Source organism: Mauremys mutica, chromosome 13 (assembly GCF_020497125.1).
Source record: "Mauremys mutica isolate MM-2020 ecotype Southern chromosome 13, ASM2049712v1, whole genome shotgun sequence".
In the NCBI taxonomy this organism is placed as follows: Eukaryota; Metazoa; Chordata; order Testudines; family Geoemydidae; genus Mauremys; species Mauremys mutica.
The window spans coordinates 47,664,788-47,685,639 of NC_059084.1; the positions used below are offsets into that span (position 1 = coordinate 47,664,788).

At 54.2% G+C, this 20,852-nt stretch overlaps 1 pseudogene and 2 gene segments (V, D, J or C); all 3 read right to left on the reverse strand.

Moving 5' to 3' along the window:
- Positions 1 to 629: 629 nt before the first annotated feature.
- LOC123348799 lies at positions 630 to 1,084 on the reverse strand (the record flags this gene model as incomplete). The annotated part of the segment is given in 2 exon segments: positions 630 to 943; positions 1,039 to 1,084. Coding segments are annotated over 2 exon segments (360 nt in total), but the record flags the coding sequence as incomplete, so codon positions are not given.
- A 3,566-nt stretch (positions 1,085 to 4,650) lies between these two features.
- Positions 4,651 to 16,051, reverse strand: LOC123347493 (annotated as a pseudogene).
- Positions 16,052 to 17,909: 1,858 nt separating this feature from the next.
- LOC123347494 lies at positions 17,910 to 18,829 on the reverse strand. The segment is given in 3 exon segments: positions 17,910 to 17,978; positions 18,457 to 18,747; positions 18,821 to 18,829. Coding segments are annotated over 3 exon segments (369 nt in total).
- Between the last annotated feature and the right edge of the window lie 2,023 nt (positions 18,830 to 20,852).

The window sequence follows — 20,852 nt, forward strand, 5'->3', positions numbered from 1 at the left end:
GTTTTGCCGGTGGCTGTAGGAGTATTTTAATGAGGCTGAATTTTCCTCTCTTTAAATTTTGCTCAGTGACCTCTCATTGCTGGGAGGAGTGTGTGCGTTTTTTCCCACCAGTCGCCCCAAACGTTGGATTAATTGCGGAATTCTGCGCAGTGCAAGCCGCGTGGCGAGAGAGTAAAGTTTGGAATTGCAAAACCACTCGGGATCAATCCTGTAGAGACAGTGAGGGAGCTGCAGATTCTTGTCACTCTGGCGACAGGAAGAACGATACTCAGGGCTGGCTCTAGACCCCAGTGCTTGGGGCGGCATTTTGCCGGCAGGGCAGCAGGCGGCTCCGGCGGACCTTCCGCAGGCACGTCTGCAAGAGGACACCAGGAGCCGCGGGACCGGCGACCGGCACCGCGCCCCCTGCGGCATGCCGCCCTGCTTGGGGCGGCCAAATTCTTAGAGCCGCCCCTGCCGGGAACGGAAGGGTTAAAGCTGCCGGGAGGTTTGTGTTACATTCAGCCGGGTGCCGGGTCTCCTGTCCCAGCCCGGAGTGGTGTGTGTGTCACTGCTGCCCCCGCGCGGCTGCCGGGAGAAGCGCGATTCCGCAGCCTGGGTTATTGTATGATCACAAACCGGTTCCATGTCACTGTGTCTCTCGCACAGTAATAGCGGGCGGTGTCCTCGGGCTTCAGGCCGGTCATTTGCAGATACAGCTCACTCTTGGGATTGTCCCTGGAGATGGTGAACCGGCCTTTGACGGAATCAAGGTAGAGTATAGTACTTCCTCCCGTGCTTATATAAGCGACCCATTCTAGTCCCTTGCCAGGAGCCTGTCGGACCCAGCTCATGTAGGCGCTGCTGAAGGTGAAGCCGGAGGCTTTGCAGGAGAGGCGGAGAGAGTCTCCGGGCTTTTTCACATCCCCTCCGGACTCCACCAGCTGCACCTGGGACCGGACACCTGGGAATAAAGACAGGTTGTAAATATTGGTATATAAACAGCGATAATGTCATCTATTCTTCTAGCTCTGCCCGTTATTCAGAGGAGGAAAATACCTTCCAAAGCTGCTAAAGAGAAAATTAAAAGGAGCAAAAATCCCATTTTTCGAGTGCTGGAGGGAAAAATTCTCAGGGACTGGCCGGTCACTGCACAGACCCAGGGGCTGCGGATTGTGTCTCCGGGTGCAGCCTGGGCAGAGGGAGGCACAGATTTAAACAGGAAACTGTCTCCCTCATTTGCATGTCCCCGCTTTATAAGAGACACACACTCCTGCTGCCAGTGATCTGACTGACTCGCCCTAGGGCTCCGGATGAAGTAGTCAGACTGTCCCGTCCTGTGTCTGTGCAGCGCCGGGCACAGGGCGCTGGGCTCCTCTCGACACTTTCGGACCCCTGCCCTGGGAGGAATGAACAGGTTCCTCAAATGACTGTATTTCCCCACACAGGAACCGAGGGCCTGGTTATTGTGAGGTGTTATTTGTGATTCAGGGGGTCTCAGCTCTGGAGCCCTGTTCCACGCATCGAGGGGCACAAAGGCCAGGCAATGTCCGGTCAGGGGGGTCAGTGTCACGGGACGGGTCGTGTCCCAGGGATCCATTGGGCTGGGCCACCCGCTGGAGAGGGAAGATTCCCCATGGCGCGGGTGGGATTGGGGACCGAAGCCCCTTTCCGTTCCCGGCAGTGACCGGCTCCATTGAAATGATCCGTGACACTAGGAACCATCGTGATCGGAGCAAGTGGGAGAAGCTGCGGGGGGGGGGGGGAGTCTGAGGACAGAGTTAAGATTTTGCAGTGGAGCCTCCCTGGGATTAGTGGGCCGAGAGCGGCGTGTCTGGGAGATTTTCTGTAGGAGGGAGTCGAGGGAGGATTCAGGCTACAGTGAAGGAAGATGATTCTGCGCGGCTGATATTTATATTCTTGTTTCTATTCCTGTTCCCAGTCACAGGCCACTTCCCATTTACACTCGGGCTGTAAACTCGGTGGGACTGAGAGAGGTTTTATGGTCTGTGTTTGTACCGTGCCTAGGACTATGGGAGCCTAGACTGTAATTGGGAACATAAGAAGGGCCAGACTAGGTCAGCCCAAAGGTCCATCCAGCCCAGTGTCCTGTCTCCTACAGTGGCCAGTGCCAGGTGCCCCAGAGGGAGTGAACAGAACAGGTGCTAGGACAGGGGTGGGCAAACTACAGCCAGGGCAGGCCAGAGGATTCCGGGGCCCGGGGTCTTGGGCATTGGGGGGCGATAAGTCGGCGGGGGAGGGTCCTTCCATTCTGGGACCCTCCCCAATGTGCCCCAAAGACCCGCAGCAGGGACCCCCCACCACCGAATTACCACCTCAGGGGGACCTGCCGCCGAAGTGCAGCCCCCACCGCGGGTCTTCGGGGCACTTCGGCGGCAGGTCCCTGATGCCCAATTACCACTGAAGATCCCGCTGTACTCTGGCGGTGGGTCCCTCTTTGGTGGTAATTCAGTGGCGGCGTGGGTCCTTCTGTCCCGGAGAGGAAGGACCCCCCCGCCAGCGAAGACCGGGAGCAAAGAAGCTCCGGGGGCCTGGGCACTGCGAGAGTTTTCCAGGGCCTCCAGAGCGAGTGAAAGACCCTGCTCCAGGGGCCCCGAAAAACTCTCTTGGGGGCCCCTGCTGGGCGGGGGGCAAATTGCCCCACTTGCCCCCCTCTCTGGGTGGCCCTGCTGTGCAGTGATTTCCACATGTCAGTGGGGTGAAAACAATCCAGGAGCCGCTTGGGAGTTTTTCGCAGGCCCTGGAGCAGGGTCCTTCACTCGCTCCAGAGGTCCTGGTAAACTCTCATGGGGCCTGGGTCCCCAGAGCTTCTTCTTCTCCGCATCTACAGCGCCGGGCGGAAGGACCCTCTGCCTCCGAATTACTGCCGAAGCGGGACCCGCCGCCGAAGTGCAGCCCAGTCTTCGGTGGTAATTCGGTGGTGGGGGGGTCCTTCTGTTCTGGGACCCACCGCCAAAGGGCCCCGAAGACCAATGGCGGGGACCCCCCCCACCGCTGAATTACTGCCAAAGACCAGGCTGCACTTTGGTGGCGGGTCCCGCTTTGGCGGTAATTCGGCGGTGGGGGGTCCCCGTTGCAGGTCTTCGGGCCCCTTCGGTGGCGGGTGCCGGAGAGGAAGGACCCCCCACTGCCGAATTACCACCGAAGCGGGGGCTCCCCGCTGCCAAAGGCCCCTGGAATCCTCTGGGCGGCCCTGGGCTGGCAGCCAGAGGAAGGGGAGTGGCCAGGGGAAGGTCAGTCTCCAGGCTGAGTGCAGACTCCGGGTAGGAGAGGAGATTGTCAGGCCTGCCAGCTCTGTAAATAGTCTCACTGGTGGTGGGAGAACTTGTGTAAATAAAGCCAGGGGTGCTGCACAAAGAGAACCTCCCTGTGCTGTACTGGGGCCGCAGAGGGCCCCAGGAAGAGGGGTGGGCAGGGGGCCCTGTTACAAGACCCATATCCAGGAGTGTTGCCAGCTTTTCTGCTGCCCTAGGCGGTGGAAGGTCCCACCCCAAAATGCTGCCCCCCTCACAGAGGCGGCAGAAGGTGCTGCCTCCGAAATACCACCATGGTCACTGCCCCCAAATTGTAGAGCTCTAGGCAACCACCTAGGTCACCTAATAGGTTGCACCAGCCCTGCGCATATCCCACCCAACTGGCACAGGCTTCAGTGTCAACAGAAGGGGGAAGGCAGGGGAATCAGGATTGTGCCCTTCTAAACTGCTGCGTGGGGTGAAGAGATTCCTCTGGCTGGCGGGACACCGTACAGGCAGAGGCCCTTGTGTAAGCAGGGGCGACTATGTTTTTTGTGACCCCAAACACGGCAGTCAGGCGGCCTTCAGCGGCACGCCTGCGGGCAGTCTGGGGTCATGCAGATTTGGCGGCGTTTCTGGGGGTGATCTGCCCATCCCGAGGTTTTGGCTTACCCCGCACCGAATTGCCGCCAAAACCGTGGGACCAGTGGATCTCTCGCAGGCAGGCCACCGAAGGCCACCTGACTCCCGCCCTGACAGCGACCAGCACGCTGCCCCCTGTGGCTTGCTGCCCCAGGCACACACTTGCTGCGCTGGTGCCTGGAGATGCCCCTGTGTGTAAGGCCTCCACACGGGATGAATTTCACCCACAGAGAATTATCCATGGGCTGAGGGGGAAGGTCACCTCTAGATTAGCGACCCCTCCCTTTCAGTCAATCATCTTCATCAGGGCTCAGCTTTGCCACTGACCTTCCCTCGGGGCTCAGCTTCTCCCTTCAATGGGAAAAGGAGGCAGCCTTGCACTGGAGACTGGCTGACCAGAAAGCCCTGGTGAGTCAGTGGGGGCATCGCAGAGAGAGGGTGGATGCACCTGCTCTTTCTCTAAAATAGCCACTGGGCATCTGCTCCCTGCGCTCCCCAGGGGCAGATGGAGTCAGCAGAACCTCTCCCTCCCCTGGCAGTTGTGTGAGATCTCCTTAAGGGGAAATACTTTGTCTCTCTCTCTTCTCATTGCTATGGAGCAAAAGCGCCACCCCCAGGAAATCCCTTCCCCGGTCTCTGCAGGATGAAGTTTTTGTCTGAGCCCAGGTCGGCTTCCCCAAAATGTGTCTATCACACAGTAATACACAGCGGTGTCCTCGGGCTTCAGGCCGGTCATTTCCAGGTAGAAGTTGGCGCTGTCCTTGGAGGCTGTGAATCACCCCTGGATGGTGGAAGAATAATACTCGCTCTGCCCTGGTTTCCAGTAGCGGACCAGCCACTCCAGCCCCTTTCCCGGCTCCTGTCTGACCCAGTCCATATAATCGCCGGAGATAGCGAACCCGCTCACGGTGCATTTCAGCTGATTGGATTCTCCGGGCTTCTTCAGTTCTGGACCTGACTGGGTCAGAGCAACCTGTGACCGGGCCCCTGTGGGAAAGGGGAGGGAGAAAAGGGAACAGTGAGGGAACCAGTCACATGAAAAATCTGTGACAGGTTGGATCACAGAAACCCCCTGGGGAGCTGCCCCCTGATGTTCCAAGACTACTTATATCCCTGTTTTCCCTGCCAGCTCAGGACTCCAGCACCCTGTCTTGCTGAGCCAGACACTCCCGTCTGCTCCAACACAGACCCAGGGTCTGAATTACTTGTCCCAAAGCTGCTGGTTTACCTGAAAGCAGCTCACAGAAGTGTTCCTGTCTTTAGCACTCAGATGCCCAACTCCCAATGGGGTCTAAACCCAAATAAATTCATTTTACCCTGTATAAAGCTTATACAAGGTAAACTCATCAATTATTCTCCCTCTATAACACAGATAGAAAGATATGCACAGCTGTTTGCTCCCCCAGGTATTAATACACACTCTGAATTAATTAGTAAGTAAAAAGTGATTTTATTAAATACAGAAAGTCGGATTTAAGTGGTTCCAAGTAGTAACAGACAGAACAAAGTAAGTCACCAAGGAAAATAAAATAAAATGCGCAAATCTATGTCTAATTAAACTGAATAGAGATAATCTCACCCTCAGAGATGCTTCAGTAAGTTTTTTTTCTCAGACTGGACACCTTCCAGGCCTGGGCACGATTCTTTCCCCTGGTACAGCTCTTGTTCCAGCTCAGGTGGTAGCTAGGGGATTCCTCATGATGGCTCCTCTCCTCCCCTCTCTTCTGTTCCACCCCTTTATATATCTTTTGCATAAGGTGGGAACCCTTTGTCCCTCTGGGTTTCCACCCTCCCTCACTGGAAAAGCACCAGGTTAAAGATGGATTCCAGTTCAGGCAACATAATCACATGTTATTGCAAGACTTCATTACCCACCTGCCAGCACACACATATACAAGAAGACTCAGAGGTAAAACACACCCATCTGCAGACAATGGTCCTAGTTAATGGGAGTCATCAAGATATCAAACCACCATTAATGTCCCACACTTTACATAATTACAATAGGCCCTCAGAATTATATTCCATATTTCTAGTTTTAGATAGAAGAGTGGTACATTTATACAAATAGGATGATCACACTCAGTAGATTATAAGGTTTGTAAGATACCTTACAAGAGACCTTTTGCATGAAGCATATTCCAGTTACACTATATTCACTTATTACATTTTTATAAAACCATTTAGACTGCACAACTTCACAACATCCTTTCATGTATTTATACCTGCGCCTGTCTTTTTTACTCCATGTATCTGATGAACTAGGTTCTAGCCCACAAAAGCTTATGCCCAAATAAATGTGTTAGTCTCTAAGGTGCCACAAGGACTCCTCGTTATTCCCCGTCAGTTAACAGGAGATGAATATCAATAAAAGCAGGTTACAAAATACCTTTTTAGCTCATTGCAGAAAACCAGGAATTGTTGCCCCCTTCCCCAGTGCATGTATAGGGAGAAAATACCTTCCAGAGCCGCCCCAAGGAAAAGGAAATGGAGCCAAAGACTCATGTTCCCTGGTGTTGGAGGGGAAAGTCCTCAGTGGAGTGGCTGGTAACGGCACAGACCCAGGGGGCTGCAGTTTGTCTTTCCGGGTGCTGCTGGAACAGAGACAGATTTAAACAGGTGTGGTGCTCTGCTCTGTTCAATGTTGATATCACTCGGCTGCGTGCGTGTGTTCCCTCCGTGTGCTGCCCCAGCTCTGCGCAGATCGCTGACACAGCAGACCCCGAGAGAACCCCCAATGACCACAGACTCTAGTAAGGTACGAAGGCACGTCGGCCAGGTTTATTGTCGAAGAGAAACACAGTCTCCAGCTCCCGGGCAAATGAAGTCCAAGGTGCTGCTAAGGTGCAGCTAGCCAGTACATATGTACCCCCTGGCAATTTTGTGGCTGCTTTTCTTTTGAAAATATTCACCAGTTGTTTTCCCCCAAAAGTTCTAGGGAGAACTGGTGAGTCAAAGGGCACCTGCAGTTTCTATGCACGTACGAGCAGTTGGGGGAAGTACACAGTTGAAAAGTGACATTTTCCAATCAGGGACGGCTCCAAGCACCAGCACGCCAAGCGCGTTGTTGGGGCAGCAAGCTGTGGGGGGCGCTCTGCCAGTCGCCACGCGGCAGCAGGCAGGTTTGCCTTTGCCGGCAGTCTGCGGAGGGTCTGCTGATCCCCTGGCTTCGGTGGACCTCCCACAGGTGGGCCGCCAAATCCACAGGACCGGGGACCTCCCGCAGGCAAGCCGCCGAAGGCAGCCTGCCTGCCGTGCTTGGGGTGGCAAAATACCTAGAGCCACCCCTGACTGCAAGATATGGTAGAGACCATACCCCTTACCTAGGACCCGTCTTTGGGTGGGAGTAAACCGTTAGGGTCACAGGCAGTATAGTTATAGTGTCACTTTTGCCTATTTACTTTACTTTACTTACCAGTGTTTGGGAGTCCTCTATAGCATACCCAGTTTACTTACCTCGTTGAACTGTTGTTAGTCTAATAAACGTTTTACTCCTGCACTCTCTTGTTGGGTTTTATTCTGGGCAATCTTAAACCCCGATGATAGAGGCAGGTAGGGAGACGAATCTCTCGACTGGTCTCCAACCATCCTAAAACCAGTCAACACTAGGGGCTGTAAGAAAACAGGTTGCAAAGCTGGTCCCTCCCCCAAAGAGCCCCAATCTCAGCCTAGGTAGCTGAGCTAGGTAGAGAGAAAGGGGATAGTGACGTAAGAAGATATTATTTCATCTGCTAGATATTTTGTCAGCAAGAAAAGAAGATATGAATGAGCCTGAGTCTTTAAAATAAATGTTGTAGTTGTTATTAGTACTAATGACTGGTTCTCTAGTAGGTATCTAGAAGTCCCAAACATACAGTTAGGGAGACTCCCCACTCCAAGGATCTCAGTCTATACAGACACAGAGTAGGAGAGGAAACAGAGGCACAGAGCAGGAAAATGACTTGTCAAAACTCACCCAGGAGGTCAGTGGCAGAAGGGAACCCAGGTGTCCTGAGGCCCAGTGCACTGCCCTGTCCACCAGGCAACGCTGCCGCTTCATTTTGTCTGTAAAAGTCGTTTCCCTTCACCTGCCTAGGTTCTCCGCAGCCCAGTCTTTGTTTTTCTATTGACTCGTTCGGGGGACACTAGTGAACTTGGTTTCGCTGTTCAGAATCCGCTTCCCCTTTTTGTGCCAGTCCCGGCTCTGCTCTGTGTCACTGTGTCTCTCCTGGCGCAGTAATAGGTGCCGGTGTCTGCAGCTGTCAGCGAGCGGAGCTGCAGGGAGAACTGGTTCTTGGAGGAATCTGCACTGAGGGTTGCGCGGCTCTGGAAAGACGGGCCGTAGTATATGCGCCAGTTGGAGCTGTACCAGTTGATCTGGAAGTGGCGCAGGACCAGGGAGCTGTACCAGTCAATCTGGAAGTGGCGCAGGACCAGGGACTTACTGGCCGCCACTTCCAGATGCTCCTATTGGCCGAGTGCAGCAATCTGCGGCCAGCGGTATCCTCGATGGGCTGGACCTGGGGACGGGGCAGGTAAACACACCTGCCCAGCTGGCCAGGGGCTTTCCCTGCACAAGCGGTGACCCCTGTTTGAGAAACCCTGGACTAATGCATTTCCTTGCTATTACTTACTATGTTTTTACGTTTAGACGTATCATACAGCAGGAGCTGGATCACTTGCTTGGTCTCTCTCTCTTTGTCCGCTGAGAGAACAACAACGACCCAAACCAAAACCTTCCCCCACAGATTTGAAAGTATCTTCTCCCCTTATTGGTCCTTTTGTCAGGTGCCAGCCAGATTATCTGAGCTTCCTAACCCCTTACAGGTAAAGGAGGGATTTTATGCTACCCGTAGCTCTGTGTTTATGACACTTGTCTTTCCAGGTCACAATTTGTGACAGGAGCCTGCCTCTCATCCTGCGAAAGCCAGAGATCAATGACAACACTATGGTTAAACCACTGAACTGGAAATGGAAAGAGCAGCATTCCTGCCCTCACTCTGGCACGCTGCCTGTTTGGGCAAACCATTTAATCACTCCCTGCCTCAGTTTCACCACCTCCAGCATGGTGGATAATGATACTTCGCTTCCTCTCAAGGAGGGTGTTGTGAGAATAAAATGTATTCGGGGTGTGAGGTGTTCAGATATTGTGCAAATGAGAGTCGAATAATAATAATTAATATTAATACAAGAAGGAGGAGGAGGAGGAGGAGCAGACAGAAGGTGGTCAATAGAGAGACGAAGAAAGGTGAGGTAGCTCGGCCATTACAGACTTTGTGTACGGGCTGCCGTGTGAGATTTTGTAGCATCTCAAAGTGAACAGTGTCACACACTGTTAAAGTAAAATACTGTTTGCTTAAGTATAACGGTCCTATTGGTTTCAATCAGTTTAGCTGGAGTCTCTGAGACTGAAAACGAAACGCACATTTCCTATTTCCTTGTGATTTTTCTTTCGGAACATGGAGCTGCACATCAGGCCCTGAGATAAGGGTTAAGCAGGCGGAAGTCTGGTCACTGCTCTTCAATGTGCCCCCAGTGGTGGTCTCGTCAAAGCGGGCAGCGCCTGGGCCAGGATACCGCAGGTGAGGTTCTCGCAGATCAGGCTGTTTGCGGGACAGGGAAGGGAGCTGGAGCGCCCCTGAAAAATGTTTCATTCTCTGTATGTAAATATCTAAATATTGTTCAGTTTTCTGTGAAATTAACGGACAGAAAGAAAACAACGTCAGTGTAATTGATTTCTTCCTTTGTCTCGTTTCTCGTTATTGAAGTTTATAGTCCTTGACCGCCCCCAAGGACTGAATACGTTGTTTTCAATCTACAGCTTTTGCCTGAGTAAAAGTTCATTTCCCCTCACTGTGTGTCTGGCACAGTGATACCAGGCGGTGTTCTCGGGCTTCAGGCCGGTCAGTTGCAGATACACCGTGTTGACAGAGTTGTCCCGGGAAATGGTGAATCGCCCTTGAACCCCGGAGAGTACCATTGCTTGGATCCAGTCGGTTGGCTGACCTGAGCCACCCACTCCAGTCCCTTCCCGGGAGCCTGGCGGACCCAGTGCAGGCTGTGGTTGCTGAAGGTGAACCCGGAGGCTTTGCAGGAGAGACGAAGAGATTCTCCGGGCTTTTTCACATCCCCTCCGGACTCCACCAGCTGCACCTGGGACCGGACACCTGGGAAAAAAGACATTAATAGTCATATCAATGCTAGTTCCAAATACTTAAACATTCCTCTGCGTCTCCAGTGCAACAGAGAGAGAGAGAGAGAGAAATACCTTCCAAAGCTGCCACAATGAAAACTAAATGGAGCCAAGGCCTCTTTTTTCCCGAGGTTGGAGAAGAAAGTTCTCAGGGACTGGCTGGTCACTGCACAGACCCAGGGGCTGCGGCTTGTCTCTCCGGGTGCAGCCTGGGCAGAGAGAGGCAGAGTTTTAAAGAGGAAGGTGCCACCCCAGCCCCCGCTTTGCATATCTCGTATATCCTGCTCATTATAAGGGACACAAACTCCTCTCCTCAGAGATGCAAACTGCTAGCGCGCTGGCTCAGAGCGGGGTCAGACGCTCCTTACGCTGTTGTACATGGGAGAAACAAACAGCTCCCTTGAATAGCCGGAATTCTTCACCCGGGGATTTGGGGCCCCCTGTGAAATCTATTCTAGTGAACTAAGAGCTGGTGGGAGATTCCGCTCGGAAGCCCCCACTCCCCGTGCACCGTGGGGCGGTGGTTCTGTGGGGTCAGTGACGGGGTCAGGTCCGAGGTTTTCACTGGTTTGGGGGACACCCGCTGGAGGGTGAAGATTCCCCGCGGCGCTGGGGCAAAGTGGCCCGTTCCCTTTCCCAGCAGGGGCCCGCTCCACGGACATGCGCAGTGACCGGGGGCCGGGTCCCCAGCAGGAGCGCCTAGTGCACGGAGCTGTGGCAGACATGACCCCCAGGTTCTTCCCCTTGCCCCCGCAGAGTCCTGAGGCCCCACACAGCCTCCCCACGGGCCGGGGGGAGGCTGCATAGGGCACCTGAGTGGCTAGAGACGGCTCTGCTGCCCTGCCTAGGAGCCCCAGGTAAGCACTGCACTCCTCCACTCCCTTTCCAGAGCTTGCACCCCTGCCCCTTCCCACACACCTCTCCTGCCCCCAAACTCCCTTCCAGAGCCTGCCCCCTCACCTCCTCCTGTACCCCCATCCCCCTGCTCCAGCCCATAGCCTGCACACAGCACCCAAACTCCATCCCAAAGCCTGCACCCTGCACCCCAATCCCCTGCCCCAGCCCAGGGCCTGCCCCCGGCACCCCTCCCCCCACCCACACTCCCTCGCAGGGCCTTAGGCAGGTGAGGAGCAGAGTTGGGGATGGCGAGCTCTGGGCATTTTGGGCACCACCAAAATTTCTACAAACCTCCCCCCCCCCACCCCGGGAGGTCCTTTGGGATCAGGAGAACCTATGATTTGATGAGACAGGTTGTAAAGAACCACTCATCTCTGAATCTCCTGTTTTTGGTGGTGACATCAGAACTGAGATGCCTGAGGAAACTGCCTTTATGTTTTCTTGTTAGCCCCTGCGGTGAAACAGGAGTTTAATTTTGTGGCTGGTTTGGTAGATCTTATCAAAGAATAACCCCCAATTCTGGGTTGTGTTGTGACCCACTGAGCACAGTTACAAGCAGAAATCTCTTTCTGTCTATTTATCACAGGTTGGATCCCCGTGGTGTCCATATCTGGCACAGTAATGCAGAGCGGTGCGCTCGGATCTGGGGCTGCTCAATGGCAAATGCAGCGAGTGCTGTAATAACGTGGCGGGGGGGGGGGGGGATTGGCCTGCTATAGATTCTCACCTCTTTTACCTACATTCCCTGTTTCATGCTGGTTTAAGTAAAGGGTTTGGCCTGGAGCTGCAATGAAATGATAAAAAACCAACTAAATATCTCAGGAATTCTTCTACCACCCCTCGAGGGGCAGCGAGAGTGGGATGGGTGGGAGAGGGGAGGGCGGGGGCGCTGTATAGAAGTTTTATCTTTCCTTAAACTGCTCACCATTATCTGGTGTTTCTGTTAAAAGACCCGAGGGAAATAAAGCAAAGAGGTAATAATTTGGAGGCTGTGGTAACACAGGTGACATCCTGGGACCTTTAGGGAGGCAAAAGTTTATCTTGGAAAATTGATAAAGCAGCAAGTTAGTGGAAACAGAATCTCGTCTTCCTGGAGGTGGAGAAATGAGCGTGTCCAAGGATGGGGAGTCAATGAGAAACGTGGAGAAGCCGGAGTCTCTGTACCGGGGGGAGATGCAGGGACAGAGGCGTGGCGGGATTTAAAGAGGCCGTTGGGTTATTAATTTCCCTGGGCACCTGTAAACGTAAGAGCCTCTCCCCGCAGTGTGTGATCCCAGCTCTGTGAGCAAAGGCTGAGAGGGGGGGAGGGGTGGAGTATCCATGGATCGATCACAGAATCACAGAACTGCAGGGCTGGAAGGGAGGGGTCATTTCCTCCAGCCCCTGCGCTTTGGCACCGCTGCAGCCTGAGGCCAGGGGAGGTGAGACAGCGGATCAGGCAGGGAGTCAGATAAGAACGGAAGCTGTTTAACAGGCTTCTAAGCAAACACCACACCGCTCTAGGGCACTGGTCAGGCGTGTCTGGGGGGAGTAACCTCTGCTCGTTGATCGTTGTCCTGGTCCGTGTTTTTCCTTATCCCGGTTTTTCCCAGCACACAGAACATGGCGGGGGGGTCACATGGGGAGTGTTTGGCATTTTCTGGGCTCTATAGAATGTGTTGTGAGGCCTGGAACAGTTTATGGGACCCCGCGTGTCAGTCCCCCCATCCCAGTCCCGAGGTGCCGGCCTCGGGATCTCTGCTGTCTGTGGCACTGGACGTGGCTGCAGAGCCGAGAACATTTTAACCATTTCAGGGAAGGGAACCGCGAGAGCCCAGCGCCCGGACTGTCAGTGTCACAAACCAGCTGGGACTTCCCCTGCTGACCGCAACGGGAGGTTTGTGTCTGAGCTCAGCCCGGCTTCGCCTCACTGTGTCTCTCGCACAGTAATAGCGGGCGGTGTCCTCGGGCTTCAGGCCGGTCAGTTGCAGGTAGATCAGCTTCTTGGAGCTGTCTGGAGAGGTGGTGAATCGCCCTTTCACGGAATCTCCGTAATGGGTGGTTGCTCCATTAATTGCAGTTACCCACTGCAGCCCCTGCCCGGGAGCCTGGCGGACCCAGCTCATCCAGTAGCTGTCTATGCTGAACCCCGAGGTGGTACAGGTCAGTCTGAGGGAGTCTCCGGGCTTTTTCACATCCCCGCCGGACTCCAGCAGCTGGACTTGTAACCGGACACCTGGAATAAACGCATGTTAAAGCCAGGTCAGTGCGAATTGCCAACAATCCATCCCGCTGACTCCCCTACCCGTACAAGGGGAGAAAATACCTCCCAACGCTGCTGCAACGAACACGAAATGGAGCCAAAGAGGCATTTTCCCTTGTGTGGGAGGGGAGCGGAAAGGTCTCGGGTGGGTCGGTTGGTAACTGCACAGACCCAGTGGGCTGCAGATTGTCTCGGGGTGCAGACTCGGCAGAGAGAGATTTAAACAGGAAACTCTCACCCTTATTTGCATATCCCCCTCCTTATAACAGCTAAAACTCCTTCCCAGAGAATCACTGGATGAGTGCCCTGGTCTGGTCACTCCCTGTGGGGCACCTGGCACTGGCCAGTGTGGGAAGACAGGACACTGGGTTGGATGGACCTTGGTCTGACCCAGCCTGGTGGTTCTTATGTTCCTATGAGCTCACATCCTGGTCTGGGGACCCGAGACTCGTTCCTAGAGAAAAAACTTTGAACTCTTCAAGGGTTTAACAGACTCTCACCCTTTGGTGTTGCCCCAGCAGCTAAGTGGCCTATGCTCGGTCTACAGGCCCAGCCCTGACACCCCTGGAGCGGACACGAGTCTCCTCTTCGCAGTCAGGGAAGTGTCTCTAATTGCTGCCAGGGTTTGCCGCGGGGGCTGGAAGGAGCCCCGCTCTGCCAGGCTTTCGGCGCTCTCACCTCCCCACATTTACAGGGACAGGCAAGAACCGGTATCTGACAGGTGTTTGTGGGTGTCCGGTTCTCAGAAGAGAAAGGTGAGACCCCTCAGTTCCCTGCCCCCGATATCCCTGGACATCCCTGTCTGTGTTTCTGATACTGTTACTGAAAAGCCCGGGTTTCAGAGTTTTGCTGCGTGCTCCGTGTTCTGTTCTTGCGCGCCAGGGCTGGGGCGCATCAGCGCGAGAGGAGATGTATCGAAAGGGGAATGAAGACCCCAAACGAGCAGCCACCGGACAAGGCCACCAGCCCTGCGCTCTCTGACCCTAAAGATCCCGGACACCTCCCCTGTGGGGCTGCTGCTTCTCTCTGCAGGATCCCAATAAGGCCTACCAGGCTTCTTCCCCGTACCCTTACTACCTCACTGCCCTCAGCGCCAACCTTTGGGAGTTCCCTGTAATTAAGGGCTGCAGGTTCAGTCCTTTATCTCCGCGGTCACTCTGTTAAATTGCTGGAACTGTATTGTGGGCTGGATCTTTAGCTCCGCCCTCGGACAGCTGCAGAAATTCTGGACTGTGATTCTCAAATGTGAGGTGGGTTCCTTAATCCATGAGTCCCCTTTGAAAATCCCAACCCTGCGCCGTATTTCCAGTACCAGCTGAGCGGGGTTTCTTCAGGAACTGAGCGGCCTCTGCAGCACAGGCCCATCGGGACTTGCCACAGAAATGGGTGACAAAGCCCGTGAATTATAGGGTTACAAACTGAGGGCAGGCTCTTATTCACCCCTGGAGTTGGAGGGGAAAGTTCTCAGGGGATTGGCTGGTAACTGCACAGACCCGGGGGGCTGCGGGTTGTCTCTCCGGGTACAGCCCGTGCAGAGAGAGGGACAGATCTAAATAATGAGTGGTGGTGGTCCTGTCTGCCGATCTGCCTCATTATAGGAGACACAAATTCTCTTGTGTTTTATTATTTCTCTTAGGAATCTGGGACAGAGTCAGACTGTCCCTTACCGAGGGTGTGTGCTGGGCCGTTCTGAGTGTGGTGGGATCCTGAGTGTATTTTGGATAAGGGAAATAATAATAATAATTAATAATACAAGGAGTTTCCCTGAAATCACACAATTCCAGAGACTCGACTTCAGGGCCTGTTTGTATTCGGGTGACTTGCGGATGGAAGATGCTCAGGTCCTGGCCGAGTTTTGCTTGTTTGTTTTTGGTAAGAGAAATGAACAAATGCGTTCACTATATGGAAATATAAATATTCATGAGATAGGGTGAATCTCAGCTCTGCAGCTCCGGCCCACGAGCTGCGGGGCTGGTGGGGGGGGGTCGGTTTACGGGGTCCCGTGGGGCTGGGACACCCGCTGGCGCTGGCAGAGAGTTGGGACTGGATCCCCTGCCCAGCAGTGACCGGCTGCACTGAACTGTGCGGTGCCCACAGGGAATGTTCCCCGGCACGTTTAGCCATACGGAGAAGGGGCCGATTGCTTCGCTCCCTGGAGATCCCCCATTAACTCCAATGGGAAGAGCCGTTTGCGTGAGGCGAGCAGCGCTCTGCTCTGCACTGGGGTGGGGAACGTAGTCAGGACATGAAAGAGTTAATCCGCGATGTCGGAGTTTTCAGTCCTGAGGCCCCTCCCCCTCTTGCGCCCAAGGCAGGAGAGTTTTGCTTGTGTTGTTGCTGCCCCCATGCGGCAGCCGCGGGACGTTCCGCAGCTCTGGTTTTTGTACGAGCATCCACAGTGTTAGTCTCTCTGTGCAACTCTCTCGCACAGTAATAGCGGGCGGTGTCCTCGGGCTTCAGGCCGGTCAGTTGCAGATACAGCTCACTCTTGGGATTATCCCTGGAGATGGTGAATCGGCCTTTGACTGCATCAGCGTAGCTTGGACCCGACCCATCACTGTAAATAAATGCGACCCATTCCAGCCCCTTCCCGGGAGCCTGTCGGACCCAGTTCATATTGTAGCTACTGAAGTCGAACCCGGAGGCTTTGCAGGAGAGGCGGAGAGAGTCTCCGGGCTTTTTCACATCCCCTCCGGACTCCACCAGCTGCACCTGGGACCGGACACCTGAGAACAAAGACAGGCCATTAATATCGGTATAAAAACAGCGGTAACACAATGTTCTTCTAACTCTGCCAGTTATTCAGAGGAGGAAAATACCTTCCAAAGTGGCTACAGCGAAAATCACAAGGAGCAATAATCCCATTTTCCCGGGTGCAGGAGGGGAAAGTTCTCAGGGACTGGCTGGTCACTGCACAGACCCAGGGGCTGCGGATTGTGTCTCCGGGTGCAGCCTGGGCAGAGAGAGACACAGATTTAAACAGGAAACTGTCTCCCTCATTTGCATGTCCCCGCTTTATAAGAGACACACACTCCTGCTGCCCGTGATCTGAGTGACTCGCCCTAGGACTCCGGGTGCAGAAGTCAGAGTGTCCCGTCCTGTGCGTCTGTGCAGCGCCGGGCACAGGGCGCTTGGGTCCTGCTGACACTTTGGGACCCTTGGGAGGAATGACCAGCTTCCTCCAGTGACTGTATTTCCTCACCCAGGAATTGAGGGCCTGGCTATTGCGAGGTGTTATTGGGGATTCAGGGGGAACTCAGCTCTGGAGCCACGTTCCAGGGGCACAAGGGCCATACAACATCCGGTCATGGGGGTCAGTGTCTGGGGAGGAGTCATGTCCCAGGGATCCATTGGGCTAAACCACCCGCTGGAGAGGGAAGATTCCCCATGGCGTGGGGGGGGATTGGGGACGGAAGCCCCTTTCCCTTCCCGGCAGTGACCGGCTCCATTGAAATGATCCGTGACACTAGGAACGTGATCGGAGCAAGCCTGGCTCGTGCTTTGGGCCGGGTCTGGGGCCCGCCTGTGGGTGCAGGTGGGAGAAGCTGGGGGGAGGGGGGGGGAGTCTGAGGGCAGAGTTAAGGTTTTGCAGTGGAGCCTCCCTGACACCATTGGGCCGGGAGCGGCGTGTCTGGGAGTTTTTCTGCAGGGGGAGTCGAGGAAGGATCCGGCTACAGTGAAGGAAGATGATTCTGCGCGGCTGATATTTATATTCGTGATTCTATTCCTGTTCCCAGTTACGCGCCACTTCCCATTTACACTCGGGCTGTAAACTCGGTGGGACTGAGAGAGGTTTTATGGTCTGTGTTTGTACCGTGCCTAGGACTATGGGAGCCTAGACTGTGATTAAGAACATAAGAACGACCAGACTGGGTCAGACCAGGGTCCATCCAGCCCAGTGTCCTGTCTCCTGGCAGTGGCCAGTGCCAGGTGCCCCAGAGGGAATGAACAGAACAGGCGCTGGGACAGGGATGGGCAAACTACAGCCAGGGCCGCCCAGAGGATTCCGGGGCCTGGGGTCTTGGGTGGTGGGGGGTGGTAAGTCGGCGGCGGGGGGGTCCTTCCGTTCCGGGACCCGAAGTGCGGCCCCCACCGCGGGTCCTCGGAGCACTTCGGGGCGGGTCCCCGCCGCCCAATTACCGTGGAAGATCCGGCTGCACTCAGGCGGCGGTCCCGCTTCCGCGGTAATTCGGCGGTGGGGAGCGGGTCCTTCTGTCCGGGAGAGGAAGGACCCCCCCCCCCCACGAGCGAAGAGCAGGAGCGAAGAAGCTCTGGGGGCACCGGAGCGAGTGAAGGACCCTGCTCCAGGGGCCCCGAAAAAGTCTCGTGGGGGCCCCTGCTGGGCCTGGGGCAAATTGCCCCACTTGCCCCACCCCCGGGCGGCCCTGGTCTCTGGAGCTGGTGAACCGCCCTTCGACAGCCTTAGAGCACCACTGGTTCCATCCGCGTAGGGAGCTAATTCCAGCCACCACTGCAGCCCCTTCCCGGGAGCCTGTCGGGCCCAGCGCAGGCGTATCTGCTGCAGGGGAACCTGGAGGCTTTGCAGGAGAGGCGGAGAGAGTCTCCGGGCTTGTTCACATCCCCTCCGGACTCCACCAGCTGCACCTGGGAAGGAAGCCACGATACAAATCACATAGAAAGAGCAACAGTCTGAGGAGAAGGGTCAGCGCTCTGGAGATGGGATAAAAACCATCCCTGTGCAGACGGGCAGCAGAAGGCTCCGCTAGTGGATAAATCCTACAGGAGGCTTAGGTGGGGCTCGGGAGCTGGAGAGGACCTTCTGCTGGCTCCTCTAAAAAGGGGTGAAGTTCAACCACAGAGAATTATCAGCCTCAGCACAAAAGCGAGAGATGATCACTGACCCCCCGACCCCCCGCCTTCCAGTCCATAAACCTCCCTCAGGGCTATGCATTCCCGCTGCTCTTCGCTAAGGGCTCAGCGTCTCCATTGACTTCACTGGGGAAGGAGGGATCCGTAACTGCGGAGTATCTGATCCGAAAGCTCTGGTGGGCACTGGGGGCATCCACAGAGCGAGGGCGGATGCACCTGTTCTTTCCTCCTGCTCCGTGAAATAGAGCCTGGGCACCCGCTCCCTGCGCTCCCCGGGGGAGTGGGGTCAGCGGAGCCTCTGTCTCCTGGCACAGCTCTGTGCGGTGTCCCTGAGGGGAGACACTCCGTGCATGTTCTCAGTGCTGGGGAGCAGAGCTGCTGCCTTCCCCGGTCTCTGCAGGGGGAGGTTTGTGTCTGAGCTCAGACTCGCTTCCCCTCACTGTGTCTCTCACACAGTAATACACGGCGGTGTCCTCGGGCTTCAGGCCGGGCATGTGCAGGTAGAAGTTGGCGCTGTCCTTGGAGGCTGTGAAGCGCCCCTGGATGGAGGGGGAGTAGTAATTCGTGACTGAAGATTTGTGATAGTGAACCAGCCACTCCAGTCCCTTTCCCGGCTGCTGCCTGACCCAGTCCATCCACCAGTCGTTAGGAACAAACCCGCTCACGGCGCATTTCAACTGAGTGGATTCTCCGGGCTGCTTCACTTCGGGACCCGACTGGGTCAGAACAACCTGCGAACGGGCCCCTGGAGAGGGTGAGGGAGGGAGGAGAGAAAACAGGGAAGGAACCAGCCAAGTTAAATACCTTCTCCATCGATTAACAGGAATAAAATAAATAAAGTAACAAATAAATTAATAAAATCGTGTTTACATGTAACTACATTCATGCCAATAATATCCCCTCTGCCAGCATGTCCAATGCGTTCAGGGGAAGAAAATACCTGCCAAAGCCGCTCCAATGAAAAGTAAGTGGAGCCAAAGTCTCATTCTCCCTGATGTTGAAGGGGAAACTTCTCGGGGAATTGGCTGGTACCTGCCCAGACACAGGGGGCTGAGGATTGTCTCTCCGGGTGCAGCGTGGGGAGACTGAGCGAGAGATTTAAACAGGGACCGGCCACCTCTATTTGCATATCCCCCTCCTTATAAGAGATACAAACACCTTCCCTTAATGGGCTGAACTACTGAGTCTCTGATAGGAGTCTCCTTAGGGGTCGCCAGCCTATCAGAAGTGCTGTGCCGAGCCTTCCTTTATTCACTCTGATTTAAGGTTTCGCGCGCCAGTCATACATTTTAACGTTTTTAGAAGGTCTCTTTGGATGAGTCTATAATACAGAACTAAATGGTTGTTGCATGTAAAGTAAATAAGGTTTTTTAAATGTTTAAGAAGCTTCATTTAACATTAAATTAAAATGCAGAGCCCCCCGGACCAGTGGTCAGGACCCGGGCAGTGTGAGTGCCTCTGAAAATCAGCTGCGTGCCGCCTTCGGTCCACCTGCTATAGGTTGCCTACCCGAGTGATGCGACTCTTTACTGCGTGTATGTGCAGCCCCTGGAACATTAGGGTGAGACCCTGATTATACTTTCACATCACTGGGGAAATAAGGAGATAATGTCAATGACGTCACTTAGCTCCCATTAACGTCTATGGGTTGCTCTTAAATCAACTGTGTTGAAGGGAAATATTCCCATTGTCTTTAGTGGGCTTCGGCTCATGTTGTGTGAAAGAAGAATATTTGGCCAGAGAGCAGAACAGATGGAAATTAAACATTCTATGAGTACCAGGAAGTGGGAACACTTATGATCTCTTTTAAGATTATGTCGGGTTTAAAGCTGGAGGCCTTGGAATCGGGGTTGCATCCTGTGATTTTTAGGGAGGGTAAAATTCACCTTGGGAAATTGTAAAATGACAAATAATTTGAACCAAAATCTCAGCTTCCTGGATGTAGAGAAATACAATTTTCAAGGACGGGGAGTAAATGAGAACCTGTAGACAAGCCAGAGTGTCTGTATAGGGAGAGAGAAAAGGTCAGAGGCAGGGCAGAATTTAACCGGGGCATTTGGTTCATACTTTGCATAGACACCTATAAATAGAAGAGACACTCTCCTTAGTCTGTGGTCTGAGCATTGTAACCATGGGTTGAGAGAAAGAGGGAAAAGGAGATGTGTATTCGATAGATAGATAGATAGATAGATAGATAGATAGACGGATGCGGTGGATGGGGATAGATAGATAGATAGAGGGGGTGGATGGGGGTAGATAGATGCAGGAATGGATGAACAGAACGCTCGGTAATCGGAATTGGCCCTATGTTCTCATGTTGTATAGATCATCGTTTATTGATGAGGCCAATAGAGATGAGATCGATATTTATACCCAGTATTTAATGCCTTTCTAAGTTAACATTTCACAACTATAGAACACCAGTGCACAGTGTCTCTAGGACCAGCTGGGTGACCACCTGTAGCTGTGAGGCTTTGTGGTTTGGTTTATCCTGCCTTTTCCTCTCCTTTGGGAAATGGGGACGGTGCGACGGTATTTTAATGCCTCTTGCACATACTATTTATTCTACACTGTATAAATATTTCAATCAAACATTTGACGCCGAGGGTCTCCCTAACCTTCTCCCGTCAGGCAGAGACCAAGCCCTGGATCTTTGTCTTTTGTGGCACTGACCTAGGCTAAATCCGCCCATCAGCCCGGCTTCCCCTCACTGTGTCTCTGGCGCAGCAATACAGGGCGGTGTCCTCGGGCTTCAGGCTGTTTATCTGCAAGTAGAAATTGGAGCTGTCCTTGGAGACTCAGTCTCTGACTCGCCCTGGACGCTGGGAGAATAGTG